The following is a 15,521-nucleotide window of genomic DNA, read 5'->3' as shown; positions in this document are numbered from 1 at the left end:
TATAAATTCCAGCTTTCAGAATAAAACCAGCCCGATTCCAGATTAAGACTGAGAGATTCTAAGCAAAGCCTCAAATCTATAATTCAATGTCCGACCTGAGATGTCACTTTTTATATACTCCTATGGCTCTGCCTGATTGTCTTCGTCAGTGTTGTGCTGTCATGACAGCGTGTTAAGTGTTTATAAAGTCAAACACTCTTGATTACCTGCAGAGACCTATCATCTGACACTCCACTCGCACCAGTTGTATGATTTTTTGATCTCTCTGCCTAAAAACTGTGTCTGTATGCCTTGCTCTCTCACTGCACCTGACAAAGGGGCTGCGCTCCAAAAGCTTGTGTGATTCCAAATAAACCTGTTGGACTATAAACTGGTGTTGAGTAACTTCTGACAATTCTGCATTAAAGCAGAGAAAGATTGATTCTCATTTCCAGATAATTTCTCCTATTTTGTTCTGGAATGAAATGGACTCTGGCTCCAGATTGGCAATGCAATTTCAGCACTGAGCACCATTACAAAACTGTAATGAAAATACAACTTGAATGGCCAGATACTATCATGCATATTTAAATGCACTTTTCCCAAAATTGAGAAATTTTCTGAGAAATTTAAATCAATTTGTCAATTCCTTTTGAGCAAAATTGCCTCTTACTTCAGAAAACTTTCGATCTGTAACAGGATTCGATCCATCTCTACATCCTTTTTCTCATACAGCTCCTTTCCAACCCAGGGCAGAGAAGAGAGTACTGCATACACATACCAGTCACAGCGTACCTACAATACAGTGAAAATTAATGTGTCAAATATTTTAAAGGATTTTCAGTGCAAAATCATAATGTATACTAACTACTATACCTTAGAATGGAGATTTATAAGATTGTCAAATTAGAGATACAGCTGCAAAACTGAAGGCAAAATTAAGGAGTAATGTGACTTGCTCTGTAGTCTGCCTGACAACAAACCTGACTGCTTTGCTTCCTAGAAATGTCTCAGATTGTTTTATTTGCAGAAAATGGAAGGTGCTTTCATTTCAAGACAATTGCACCAGACAGCATGCTGATAACGGATAGCCTGTGGGTTTCCAAAGTCTGAGAGAGTATTGAGAATGTTGTAAACAATATTTTCTGAAAGTGTTTGATAAAGTATCACATATTAGGCTACTTAATACGATATGAACCCATGATTTTGGAGACAGTACATTAGCATGGATAGAGGATGAGCCAACTGTTGGGATAACGGGACCAATCTCAGGATGCCAAACTGTAACTAGCAGAGTGATGCAGGGATCAGTGCTGCAGCCACAATTATTTTCAATATGTTAACAACTTGGATAAGGAACATGAATTTACTGTAGCCAAATTTGCAGATGACACAAAAATAGGTAGAAAGGCAGGTGGTGAGGATGACACAAAGAGGCTATAGAGGTTAAGCAAGTGGGCAAAAACTTGGCAGATAGAACATAATGTGGGAACAAGAGAAGTTGTGCACTATGGCAGGAAGAATAGAGGAGCTGAATACTATTTAACTGGAGAAAGACTATGGAAAGCTAAAGAACACAGGGATTTGGGAGTCCACATCCATGAATCACAAAAAGCTAGCATCCAAGTTCAGCAGGTAACAGGGACAGCAAACAGAACTTTGGTCTTTATTTCAAAGAGAATGGAGTATAATCATCTAATAAAAAGTAGGGAGGCTTTGCTAAAACAATTCAAGGCACCAGTCAAGCCACAGTTGGAATACTGTTTTGGGCCCGTTGTCAAAGAAAAGATATATTGGCATTGAAAGCAGTCCAGAGAAGGTTCACTAGCCTGATAGCAGGCATGGATGGACTGCATTAGGACGAAGACAGGTTAAGTATTTTGGGACAGTACTCATTGGAACTTGGAAGAATCACAGGCTACCTTATTGAAACATACAAGTTTCTTCAGGGCAAAATCAGAAATTGCTGGAAAAACTCAGGTCTGGCAGCATCTGTGGAGAGAAACCAGAGTTAATATTTCAGCTCAAGTGACCCTTCTTCAGACCCTTCCGTTCTGAAGAAGAAATGCTGCCAATCCCACTGAATTTTTCCAGCAATTTCTGATTTTGTTTCTGATTTCCAGCATCTGTGGTTCTTTGGTTTTTTTTTTGTTTAAGTTTCTTAGGGGACACAGTAGGTTCAGAGAGGTTGTTTCCGCTTGTTGGGACAGTGTAAGGGAAGAGGGCAGAATCTCAGGATAAGGGTCATACTTTTAAGAAAGAGATCAGGAGGAACTTTTTCCCCTCAGAGGATAGTGAATCTGTGGAATTCTGTACCATAGAGGCCTGCTAGGATTGGATCATAAAAAGTGTTTTCAAAGTTGAGATAGATATTTAATCAGTAAAGATCATAGGGTTTGGCGGGAAAGCAGATTTGAGGATTACCAGATCAGTCATGCTTTCATTGAATGGCAGATCTGACTCGATGGCTGAATAACCTACTTCTGCTCTTCTGTGAAAGAGCAAGGGCAAGAGAGAGAGTGCATGTATGAGAGAGGCAGAGTGACAGAAAGAGTGTGCTTGTGACAGAATGAGCGCACATGCGGGAGTACGAGAGCATGTGAGAGAGCAAGAAAGAGGGAACAAGAGGTCTCTGTGGATGACCAGGTTGTCCTCAAATAGCTTGATTAGAGAAGGGTGGGTTCTGGACCATAAGACTTCAATATCAATGCTAGGATCCATAGCCTTTACTGTCACGCAGAGTAACTTCAGAAATAGATCATAGAATTCCTATGGCATGGAAGGTGGCCATTTGGCTCATTGTGTCTATACCAGCCCTCCAAAGAGCATCCCATCCAGACCCAGCACTCCTACCCTATTCCTGTAACCTCACATTTAGCATGGCTAATCCACCTAGCCTGCACATCTTTGTACTGTGGGAGGAAACCAGTGCACCCGGAGGAAACCCATGCAGACACGGGGAGAACATGCAAACACAGACAGCTGCTTAAAGCTGGAATTGAACCCAGGTCCCTAGTGAGGTGTGTCCCAGCATGTGAGGCAACAATGTTACCACTGTACCGCATTGCTGCCTGTTATTCTTATGACTGGATGTAGTCACAGTAGAAGAGAAAATGAAGCAACTCTCAGAAAAACATCTGATGTCTTACCTGCGGTACATCTTCCTCCTGCGTTACGCTGACAAAGTTTTCAAACATTGCCACCATTGAAGGAGCTGCAATCACATGGCAGTTCACAAGATCAGACAGGAAGCGTACCTGTGAAATAAACACAGCTTAATTGCAATATACAGAATATTGCCATGCTGTACTTAAGACTCCATTTTACAGAAGTGGCTCATTACCTTTTACCTCCACTAATTATAGGGGCAATTGTACAGCTTTCCAAATGGAAAGCAATTCTCAGTTTCAACACTGTCAATGCTGATCTGTCTCCAGGTCCAGTCATATTTCTATGTCTGTTAACAACACAGCTTCAACCCTAAGCAGCAAATAACACGATATCCTTCTTTGGTTAATTGATTACTGTTCAAATTGCAAAATAGTTAATGTTAACTCAGCTTCATTTTGGATTATACACAAATCAACAAATTCTACATTCGCAGTCTTAATGTGGCAAAATATCTCAAGGTCTTCCACAGAGGAGAAACAAGAGGTAACAAAATATTTAAGAGATGGCCAAAACACGGTCAGTTGGATTTATAAAAATAATTTTCAGAAGGAAAAATAACAAGACACATGAATTTAGTAACAAAGTTTAATGTCAGTCAAAAGCTGCATCATCAATTGGGAGAAGGAAAATCAGCAGGTGTATGGGAGGAAAGAGGTGGAAGATCAAAGCCCACTGGATTGGATAGGCTTAATGTGGTTTCCTGTATATGGGACATTTTAATTGTGAAGGTACCAATGTTAAATGGGGGTAATGAAAATGGATACCAAGCAGTAAAGGAGAATAGCAGCGATTTGCAAATGGGGATTCTGAACTTGAAGCATTCGAGTTAAGAAGCCAAAGGAACATTTTTTTCTGCTCTGGATAGCTAAGCAGAACAAGGCGACTTAGGATGTGTGTGGAGAAGTTAGGTTGATTTGGAGCTTGTAGGATAGAATACTATACTCTAGCCAATGAAGTCGTTAAGCCAACTAACAGCAATAAAAGTACAGGTAAAAATTGCAATGATGGTGCACATCAGGGTTACTATTTAGCTTAAATACAAACAAAAAGTTGCACATCATCTGTTTCAGACTGAGCAGGTAGCCACCAAATGGGAGAGGTCAGCGTAACAGTATGGAACATTTGGCAAGAACAAGGCAAATGGCTTTGTTCTACTTGACACTCAATTGAAGGATTTTCAGCTTATCTACAAATTGACACTAAATAAGCAGTTTGACAATGAGAACACATTTTGAGAGTCAAGGGCGGTCATGGTCAAGCAGGGTTAAAGCAAATCACTGAGAAAACACTAAGAAACTCCTTTGCGTACTATCATCTCCAGAACTAGAATGTCAGGGTACCACCATGAACTCAAAGCAAAATATTTTGATGGAACAGAGCACTGTGAGCCCTAACCACTTCATTTCCAAAACATTTAAATATAAAAGTGGCATTTATTTTAAGTAAAAATAAAGTTCAAGGTTTTAAAAGCTTTCTTAAGTTTACAGAAGTAAAGTAACATATTGCAAGAATGGCTAGTGGAGACCAAGAGACACAGAAATATTGATGTTTAAAAGAATATTCTTCCAAGAAAATAAATGTCTCTCCTCAATGATTCAAACCCAAGAGAGATCTGCCATACCTTGAGACTGAATGAGATTAGTTTCAGTTTAATTTAATGAGTTCTCATGAAATAGAAGGTGCTGGATGACTCTTCATGAAGACGATGATGTGATAAAGGCGGGATGCTATATATTATTTCAGGCATGCAACTAGTCATTGTACAAATACTATGCTGGCTGTATATTAGTGCAGATGTCATTCAATTTTGTTCATGCCGAACCACTTGCTTGAGCACTTAACATATACCAAAATCTTTCCAGGAAAGATCGTCACATGCTAATTATGAGATAATAGACTTTTGAAATGGAGATAGAGTGCATTCACAAGCAATATTGCATTTTTCACCACTCACTAAAAGTGCACTGCCGATAACATAAGATGCCTTAAGTGGTTAGCATTTTCTTAAATTATCAAAAATATAGGAATCCATCACACCCCCAACATTGACAATGTCCAATAATTGTTTTTTATTAAACACAAAATGCAAAGCCTCTAGTCAAAACCATTCCAAATGCTGCACATTAGTTTAAGCAACACAAACTTGTACAGTGGCAAACATGACAATGCTGTTAAGAAGGTTTCAAGTAGGTTGAGTAGTTGGAACCCTTTGAAGTAGAACAGAAATCAAGGATGGTTGGCAAACATCAAAACAAAAACCACAAGAGTGACACTTACAGCAAAAACTGCCTCGTTGTATAAATTAGTTTTCAAAGTTTCCTTGAGTTGTCTAACCATAGCTTCAACAAATTCTCCACCAAAGTTGTAGTTCCTTGCATTTAATAGCCCCACCAGTGTTGTGTACACAGTTAACTTTTCAGGAAGCTGTCGTGCTCTAGAGGGCAAAATAACACTGTCAGATACTCAAAATAATGATGTAAGCCAACAAAGATTAGACCCACTTGTTGCTGAGTTTTCAAAAAAAAAATCCACTAGACCACTCTAACATTCTTTCTAACTCTAACCATTTCCCCAAATGTTAGGTACTTAAGCTAGAAACATTCCTCACTTTATAACCAAATAAGTTACTATTCATGGTGGGAAATAGTTGTAATTCTTCCAATTCACTCTAGCACCATCTTATAATTAGTTTGTTGGACAAAAGACCAGATTATAATTATATTAGAATTATAATTCTTTATAATACAAAATCTTAATGAAATAAATTTAATGCATAACTCTTATGTTTCATTCAACTTACACTGCACAAAGTATTCTTAGGATTTTACTTTTATAGTTTGGCAGGTCAGCTTCTAAAACTCCGGCTAGACCTTCCAAGTTGCTCTCCAACGAAGATGTGCTCTGCAAATCAAAACAAGTAAATCAAATACAAAAACACTAGATCTGATGGTGTAAGTATGCTGTCAAATCATATCAACAGTTTTGGTGAAGTTCAAGGTTAGAACTGTCTATCAATGGAAAAGACAATATTAAAACTTTATAATTGATATGTAAGGTGGGAACACAGTACATTTTAGGACATATCAAAATGTAATTAAAGAACTTTTGTGCTTGTTCCCAACCTTGACAGAGGCCTCAACTTTCTTTCCATGGTAAAAATCAGTTTACTCTCATTGTTAAGTACTCACTAACCAGCTTTAAGTTAGGCAAGTAATAAACTGTACCTTTTCTCCTACACGACATATCAAAGATTCCAACCGATCTTCAATTTCAATTGGTTCAGATGTCCTTCTCCGTTTGTGAGGTTGCCCTAATGCAAATTAAGACAAATCTCATTATCTGACTAAAACAGTTTTCTGCTAATCTGCAATAAATAGATTTTTCAGGAAATTAAAGATTTTAAATGGAGCACTGACACCTCATGATATCTATTGTCTCAAATCAAAAACAATTTTTAGATGCTCATTCATGCAATTAAAATCAGGAAGTACAAGCAACTGATAGATGGCTAAAAACTTCAACAATTTCTTACAAGAATAGAATGTAGCATCCTTGGACATACTACTTTACAATTAGACTCCAATACGTATGCGAGGGTGGTTAAAGTTTCTTTCCAATCTTGTGACCACCTTGCCACAACGTTAAACAGAACAGATTGGTAGGAAAGAAAAAGATGCATTTATAAAACACCCTAAAACATGTACAATTTAAATTTCACCCTGGTCATGTTAGCTTTCTGCTTTCCAACAGGTAATTCTTCAAATTATTCTTCAGTAGTTTATTGAACTAGAACTTTTATTGTTCATTCATTTCAATGAATAAAGCAAAATGTCATCAACGTCAGAGGCAGGTTCTTTACTCAGAGAGTGGTAGGAGCGTCGAATGCATTGCCGGAGAGGGTAGTGGAGTCGGCCTCATTAGGGGCATTTAAGCGGCTATTAGATAGGCATATGGATGATAGTATAAGGTGGGAGTGGAAGTTAGATAGACCTTAGGTTTAGGGTAAAAGTTCGGCACAACATCGTGGGCTGAAGGGCCTGTACTGCTCTATGTTCTATGATATTGCAAAAGATACCAGGAACACAGTTGGGAATTTAGCCATGTGTTTCTAAAGTAACTCAGCATATAAATGCACCTTGGTTTGAGATACTGACTCCGACAGACCAGCAAAACTGAGGTTCATCACTTGGTTTGTTTCAAGTTGCCTGATTCCAAAATGCTGGAATTGACTTACATTTAACAGTAACAAACAGCATGTTTTTCCAAACATCTTGCAATCAATTTCATGCCTAGTTTTGCCTCCCACAAAACTACAGCCGTTTAAAAGCCACAAATAGCATGACTTAAAAGTACTTTCAAGTTGAGGTTATCAAACTGATTCCTGTCCTGCAACACAAGCTTTCGGCCTGATAACATAATTTGTCACTTTTAAAAAATGACTTTGTTGCTGACAATTCACAGCCTGAATGCTTCACAACTTCAAACACACTGCAAAGGAAGCACCAACAGGATCGCGCGTTTCTTTCTATTAACAGCAGTTTTCTCTTGCACTTTCTAAACATCCTATGTGAGAAATTATATACAAGTTACAGCAGAAATTGATGGGAGGGCTAGAGATGCTAAAGCTAATTGCACCATTTTGAATTGTCACCTTAAAAAAAAGAAACTCACTCACACAAAATCCAGGGCTTTAGTTTTACTGTATTGGCATATAGAGCAGAAATATGTTTTCACAACTGGTAGGCTGAGAGTCTCATTTAAACTGTTCATCAGAACAAACATTAAAGTATGGTTATAGAGACAAGAGGTCACTCATGGTTACAGTAATGTAGTGCATGGTCCATTGATTAGTTGTAATGTTTCTACTGATTGCAAAGAACTGACTACCTCGTCAGCTATTTTCAATTAAACAGCAAACAAGTAAACTAAAGCATTTATTTAAACTGAACATTGGTTACTAAACAAAACCTCAGCTGCAGTACAGCCAATTCACAACCTTAGGGAGTAATCTGCCATAGCCTAATTGAATGGTTGTTCTGTCTTAAGAAATTGAATAATTTGCTCCTGTTCCCAACTACATAAGATCACAACCACTGCCAAATATTAATGAATCTTAAAATAAACAGAATTAGACTGCACATTTGGGACCAGGGCAGCATAAGACATTCTGCCGCACCAACCCAAACATAGCCATACGACCAGACCTTGTTGTAAATATTGACACTCCATTCTTGGTCAACCTTTCAGTCTCTCCACAATGTCCCAGCTGTACTGCAACTCCACTTCATAGGAATTCTCACTATCTCACAACTGGCTATTTTTGAATTAGTTGTCTTAGATTAAATTTCAGTCTCAATCCAGCAATGTTTGGTCTTAGGCAATCCCTTGGAAAAAAGAATGATATTCTTACACTCTGCTTCAAAGGGTTCTGAGATGGTTGATAAATGCAAAACTCTGCCACTTGCTGGGCAGGTAGTGCTTTGAGGGGTCATGCAGATATGTCATAGAATCCCTACAGTGTGGAACAGACCCTTTGGCCCAACAAGTTAACATCAACCCTCAGAGCATCCCACCCAGACCCATCCCCCTATAACCCACCTAAGCTACACATCGCTGAGCACTATGGGCAATTTAGCATGGCCAATCCATAAACGTGCACTTCTTTGGACCGTGGGAGGAATCCGGAGCACTCGGAGGAAACCCACGCAGACAGGAGGGAGAACGTGCAAACTCCAAACAGACAGTTGCCTGAGGGTGGAATCGACCCTGGGTTCCTGGCGCTGTGAGGCAGCAGTGTTAATCACTGAGCCACTGTGCCCCCCAAAACAGGGCTCATGATAATCATACCCCTAGACTAACAAGCCAATGCAATTATTATTCATTTGTGGAATGTGGGCATCGCTGGCTGGCCAGCATTTATTGCCTGCTCCTAGTTGCCCTTGAGAAGATAGTGGTGAGCTGCCTTCTCAAACCGGTCTAGTCCATGTGCCGCAGATTGACCCACAATGCCGTTAGGGAGAGAAATCTATGAGGACATAAGGAGAATAAGAAGAAACTTACAATAAGCAAAAGCAACAGAGAGTAGAGTAGAGAGATAGTAGGAACTGCAGATGCTGGAAAATCTGAGACAACAAGGTGCAGAGCTGGATGAACACAGCAGGCCAAGCAGCATCATAGGAGCAGTAAGGCTGACGTTTCAGGCCTAGACCCTTCATCAGAAATGGGGGAGGGGAAGGGGGTTCTGAAATAAATAGGGGGAGGCAGATAGAAGATGGATAGAGGATAAGATAGGTGGAGACAAAACAGACAGGTCAAAGAGGCGGGGATGGAGCCAGTAAAGGTGAGTGTAGGTGGGGAGGTAGGGAGGAGATAGGTCAGTCCAGGGAGGACGGACAGGTCAAGGGGGCAGGATGAGGTTAGTAGGTAGGAAGTGGGGGTGCGGCTTGAGGTGGGAGGAGGGGATAGTGGGAGGAAGAACAGGTTAGGGAGGCAGGGACGAGCTGGGCTGGTTTTGGGATGCGGTAGGGGAGGGGAGATTTTGAAGCTTGTGAAATCCACATTGATACCATTGGGCTGCAGGGTTCCCAAGCGGAATATGAGTTGCTGTTCCTGCAACCTTCGGGTGGCATCGTTGTGGCACTGCAGGAGGCCCAGGACGGACATGTCTCTCCACTCTTCCAATGTGCTTGGTGCCTTGTCGAATTAGCCTTTGCTATTCTGGTTGGTCACAAGCCAGGGATGTTTTGCCTCTTCAGGGGTGCTTTGAAGACATCCGTAAAGCGTTTCTGCCAGTTTCCTGGGAGTCTCCTGCCATATCATGGTTTCAGGTAGAGCAGCTACTTCAGAAGTCTGGGGTCAAACATGTTCTATATGTCACAACTAGTTCTGAATGACTAGCCTGCTACTGGATTTTGAAGATTTTGTCAAGACACTGAGAATAGTACGGCTCCTGTGCTTTGAGGCGCCTGCTGCAAGTTATCCGAGTGTCCAAAGCATAAAGGAATTCCCAGTTCACTGCGACCTGTTAAACCATGACCTTCATCTCCAGTTTAAAACATGTTCCTGAAATACTCTCTTCCTCAGTCAACTGGTGGCTGAAGTGGTATGTTGACGACGAAGAAGAAACTGAAGTGCATCATTTGAGGCCTGCATAAGGCTCACTTCATAAATTATATTCTCATTATAACTGCATTACGGTTGTCCAATCCATCACCTTCGTACTAACAGTATGATTGCAGTCACAAAACTTTATTTGTTTGATGTTATTTTAGTTGTTTGCATTTATTTGCATATTTAAATAATTTATATCCAAAAATTAGCTGCAAAACAAAAAGCAAAAAGCAAGCACAATTCAGTTCTAAGTTTAAATGCTTCAATTTGCCAGAGATCCTTAGACAATACCTTCCAAATCCACAACCGCTTCCACCTCAAAGGATAAGAGAAAGGATGGGAACACCACCATCTGCAAGTTCTCCTTCATGCCACTCACCGTCCTGACTTGGAAGTATATAACTGTTCCTTCACGGTCACTGGGTCAAAATCCAGAATTTCCTTCCTAATGGCATTGTATGTCTACCTACAGCACATGGACTAGAGGGATTTGAGAAGGCAGCTCACAATCATCTTCACAAGGGCAACTAGGGACAGGCAATAAATAGTTGCTGGCCACGTCCCACGAGTGATTTAAAACAAAACAGCAGTTTTTATAATTATGAACTTCTACATGGCCTTATGCGGCAGTAAAAGTTTAACTAAAATGTACCTGGGAAGTTAACATTCTTCAACTGTGCATTCACAGTGCAATGCTTTGTATTCAGTTGAAGTGTGAATCAACAATGAAGGTCGAAAGTAACTCGGAAACAAACAGTCAAAACGTCTCCTTCAGGGAGTCTCATTCTATTTAATGGGGCACTAACACCAGATTTAGACAGCATTTACCGTACAATCTCTTGGCACTGAGTGTGGGTAAAATATGAATTGGTTAAGTGCAGGTTAATTAACTAAATCAGCAGGGATTTATGAAAACGGAACTCCTGAGGATTTAGTGTTAGGACCATTATTCTTCCTGATATACATTAATGCTCTAGATCGTGGTGTATAGGGCACAATTTCAAAATTTAAGAACAACACGATATTTGGAAGTATTGTGAACTGTGAGGAAGATAGTGCAATATTTCAAAAGGACATAAACAGGTTGCTGGAACGGGTGGACAAATTACAAGATAAAATTTAATACAGTGAAGCGTGAATGATCATTTTCGTAGGAAGAATGCAGGAGACTATACAAAACAGTTCCAAAGGTGATGCAGTAGCACAGGGGCCCAGGTATACATGTACACAAAATCTGAAGGTGGCAGGACAGGTTGAGAATGCAGTTAATAAAGCATACAGCATCACAGGGGAACACAATGCAAAAACAAGGAAATGAAATTAAGCCTATATAAAACATGGTTTGGCCTTAACTGGAGTGCTGCATCCAGTTTGAGACACCACACTTTAGGAAAGATGTGAAAGCAGCTGATTAGGTGCCAAGAAATTTCATAAGAATGAGTCCAGGGATGAGAAACTTCAGTTATGTAAATAGATTAGAGAAGATGGGACTGTTTCATATACCTTGATCAAATCTCCTCTCAACTGTCTCTTCTCTAAGGAATCATGAGGGGATTTGGACAAACTGCTCAATGTCCAAACGTGACCGGTATTCGTTGATGTGTGGGTGGAGGGGGACAAAGGTGAGCCCTTTACTGAGGACTGACCGTTCGTAGGAGAACATATACCTTATTATCTGAAAAGGAAGGAATTGCAGGAGAACAAGGAAAAGGCAGAGGAGAGGCAAAAGCTGAGCTGATCCTTCATAAAACCAACAGAAACAATGGGCCGAATTGCCTTTTGTGCTGTAACTGTTCTACAAATTTATAAGAACAGTCTTTCAACTCAAGCCATCTGCACCATTTGATTAGGTCGCTGTTGATCTGTATCATAAATCCATTCACCTGCATTTACTCTTTAATCTTTAAATGCTTATCCAACAAAGGTCCATCAGTCCCAGATCTAAAAGTACTAATTGATCTATCACCTACTACCTTTTAACTGGGAGAATTCTCCATATGTATACTACTTGCTGAAAGAAGAGTTCCCAAGTTCTTCCAAATAGCCAAATTTTGATGTTAAGGTTCTGTGGTCTTGTCCTAATGTCACCATCAGAAAAAAGTTTTTCTCTATCCAGCTTAACAGATAATTCCTTTCAAGATCCTAAAAAATCTCAAATCAAATGAATCATCCTTATTTTACTATATTTCAGAAAATACTTAAAATATACCTGTAATCCCTTATGTAAACTGATTCTTTTAGCCCTGACGACATTTTGATTAATCTGTACTGTACTCCTTCCAAGACCAATGTGTTCCAAGATTTGGTAACCAAGACTGCACACACGTATTGCAGGCATGATCTAACCAGGTCCTTGTATCAAAGTTTTCTTTTTATATTCCAACTCAGAAGAGTCAGTATTCTATTCCCCTTTTTTGATTTTTTTTTGTACCTACTACATTTTAGTAATCTGTGTCCATGGACTCCTAATTCTCCATGGACTTCCACTGTTTCTATTTCTTACCTTTAAAATACTAGGATGTATCCTTTATTTAGTTCAAAATGGATGACATTATAGCTACAATACAAATCTGTCCATCACAGCTTTGCCCACTCAATCAATATCTGTTTTTAAAGGGCCCACATTACCAATGACTAGCATTTTTCTTCCAAAATAAAACAGTTTCAAAAATAAAATCAAAATCGTGATATTTCTTGCAATTTCTTTATAATAATTGATAGGGAAGGAAAAGAAGAATGATCAGCAAGCGTACAAATAACATTCTTGCTAAGTTCTGTACTTTAAAAATAGATGTTCATAAATGCATTATATGCTGATCCATAATACGCAAAATCTAATATTCAGATACTGAATGTTAATTTGTTTCTTTATTTATTTTGTTTTTGGTCTCTAGTATCACATCAATGTTCAAGTCTAAAAATGAATCACACTGGAAAATGGTTTGTGAAGCACTTGTTTAAAAGTAGCGCACATGGTATTCACTACAAGACAGAGCTGGGCAAACTGCAGCCTGTAAGCCACATCCAATTCACAGAAACCCCAACACAGCCCACAGCTGCACCACAGAATTCCAAGAATAGTGTTTCAAAGCCAAGGGAAGTACTGCAAGGTACGCTGGCATTGGTCAATGATCATAGGCAGGGGGTGTGATTTTCTTGAGCATTACCAATGGCAGCCATGTTAGAGGCATGTGGAAGAGCAATGGGAGCAACACAAGATAAATGTCTATTCAAATTTACATAGTAGTTTACTGCAGTTTCGATCTCTGTTGATTTCCCAATTTTAAAATTTCAACTCATTTTCTCTCAAGATTTCAATGTTCTTTATGAAGAGTCAACTTGTCTTGTTTCACCATTTTTCCTCATTTGCTCACTGAAGATTCAGACCCTTGCTAAGGCACAGTGCCATCAGTACTAGCAGTCTCGGACTGGAACTTCAGGTCTGAAGATTAGGAATGTGTTTCCGAACAGGGTAGAACAAAATGCACTTGGTAGCACCCATTTGAAAATGTAGTGGGAAGTTATTAAACCCCAAGTGTAGGAAATGGAGGTAGCAAGAGGGCACAGATAACCGTACTCCCTTCAAGATGTAGTTATTACCTCTTAGGATTGAGATGAGGTGTGATGTCTTCACTTAAGAAATTATGAATTTTTGGAATTATCCACCCTAGAAAGTTGTGTCAATGAACATATTCAACATGGATTAATCAATGTTTGCACTCAAACAGAAACAAAGTATCTGGGGATTTGAGGTTGGAGACAGGACCAGGGGCTGCGTGGCCTACTCCTGAGCCTACTTCAAGGTGTAGGAACATTTATGGAATGGAAGAAAGCCGTCCAACCTAACATATCTGCAGTGGGCAAGAGAGGGCTATCCAGTCTAATTCCACCTTTCATCTCATGGTCCATAGTCTTGCAGGTTACAACACCTCAAGTGCATTCCCAAGAGTTTTGGTTTCCAAATTCAATCTGCTTTCAGTATCTACTACATTTTCATCCAGTGCATTCCAGATCTTCTGCAAGAAAACATTACTCAACTCCCCACAATCCTGCTGCCAACTACTTTAACACAATGCACCTGATTATTGTCCCCTCTGCTAACAGAAATAGGTCCTTCCTGTCCATTCGATCTTGGTCCCTCATAATTTCACACAAATCAATTAAATCTCCTCTCAGCCTCTTCTGTCCTAAAGAAAATGCACCCAGCCTATCCAATGTTGCCTCTTAGCTAAAATTCTCTAATTCTGGCAATGTTCTTGTAGACTTTTGTGGGTTCTCTAATACAAACACATCCTTTGTACAACACAGAGACCAGAACTATATACAATACTCTAGCTAGCATTAATAGTTCTAGTGAAACCTTCCTCTTATACTCAATGCTTTAACCAATAACAAAATATCCCATATACCTTCCATGCTACCTGATCTAGCTACATTCAAGTGGCTGTACTAATACACTTCAAGGTCCCTCTCTTCCTGTACATTTTTCAGAATCCCATCACTTATGACAATATGCCCTTGCTTTTTTTGACCTCAAAACATGCTACATCATATTTTCCAGATTGAAATCCATTTGTCACATTTCTCCCCACTTGCCTAGTCCATCATTACGTTCCTACAGTGTGGAATTTTCCTCCCCACTACTAACCGATTTTCTATCATATCAATTTCCATATCTGCAAGCATCTTAATTATGCTCCTGACAAAAGGTCTTAATCTTTGGAGTATACCACAAATATCCAGCGACTCAAAACAGAACCCAGTGGAATAACATGTGAACAGCCTTCCTGCTACAAAGGTACCTATCAAAATTAACCTTCTGCTCCCTGCCTCAGAGTCTATTTTGGATCCAACTTGCTACTTTACCTTTGATGCCATGGATTTTTAAATTACACGTGTTAAAATCGTCATTAAAATCCATGTGGACAACATTCACTGTGCTATCTTCATCAATCCTCCTTATTGCCTCAAAAGTGTATCTGGACCCAAAACATTAACACTGTTTCTCTCACTACAGAAGCTGTCTAACTTGAGGAGTTCCAGCAATTTCTGTTTCAGATTTCCAGCATCAGCAGTTTTTTTGTATAGGGCCAATGGCATCAGTTCTGGGATTGACACCGGAACTATAGGGGCGGTGGGACCAATTCTGGGATTGACACCGGAACTATAGGGGCGGTGGGACCAATTCTGGGATTGACACCGGAACTATAGGGGCGGTGGGATCAGCCCGGGATTGAGACCGGGACGGTGGGATCAGCCCG

General features: G+C 39.8%; 1 protein-coding gene across 2 annotated transcripts in view; it reads right to left on the bottom strand.

The window, feature by feature from the left end:
* LOC109928462 (nuclear cap-binding protein subunit 1) overlaps positions 1 to 15,521 on the bottom strand; it is a 59,472-nt gene that overhangs the window by 42,555 nt on the left and 1,396 nt on the right. For both annotated transcript variants that reach the window (XM_020528405.2, XM_048593227.1), the window contains exons 2-6: positions 6,375 to 6,460; positions 5,951 to 6,051; positions 5,428 to 5,584; positions 3,129 to 3,236; positions 653 to 774 (exon numbers count right to left, since the gene is read on the bottom strand). In XM_020528405.2, the coding sequence (XP_020383994.1) occupies positions 653 to 774; positions 3,129 to 3,236; positions 5,428 to 5,584; positions 5,951 to 6,051; positions 6,375 to 6,460 (574 nt within the window). The remainder of the gene's footprint in view (positions 1 to 652; positions 775 to 3,128; positions 3,237 to 5,427; positions 5,585 to 5,950; positions 6,052 to 6,374; positions 6,461 to 15,521) is intronic.

The sequence above is a fragment of the Rhincodon typus genome, chromosome 3 (assembly GCF_021869965.1).
Source record: "Rhincodon typus isolate 14 chromosome 3, sRhiTyp1.1, whole genome shotgun sequence".
Lineage (NCBI taxonomy): Eukaryota > Metazoa > Chordata > Chondrichthyes > Orectolobiformes > Rhincodontidae > Rhincodon > Rhincodon typus.
Note: the sequence above shows the minus strand (reverse complement) of the source record. Positions and strands in the feature narration are given on the sequence as shown.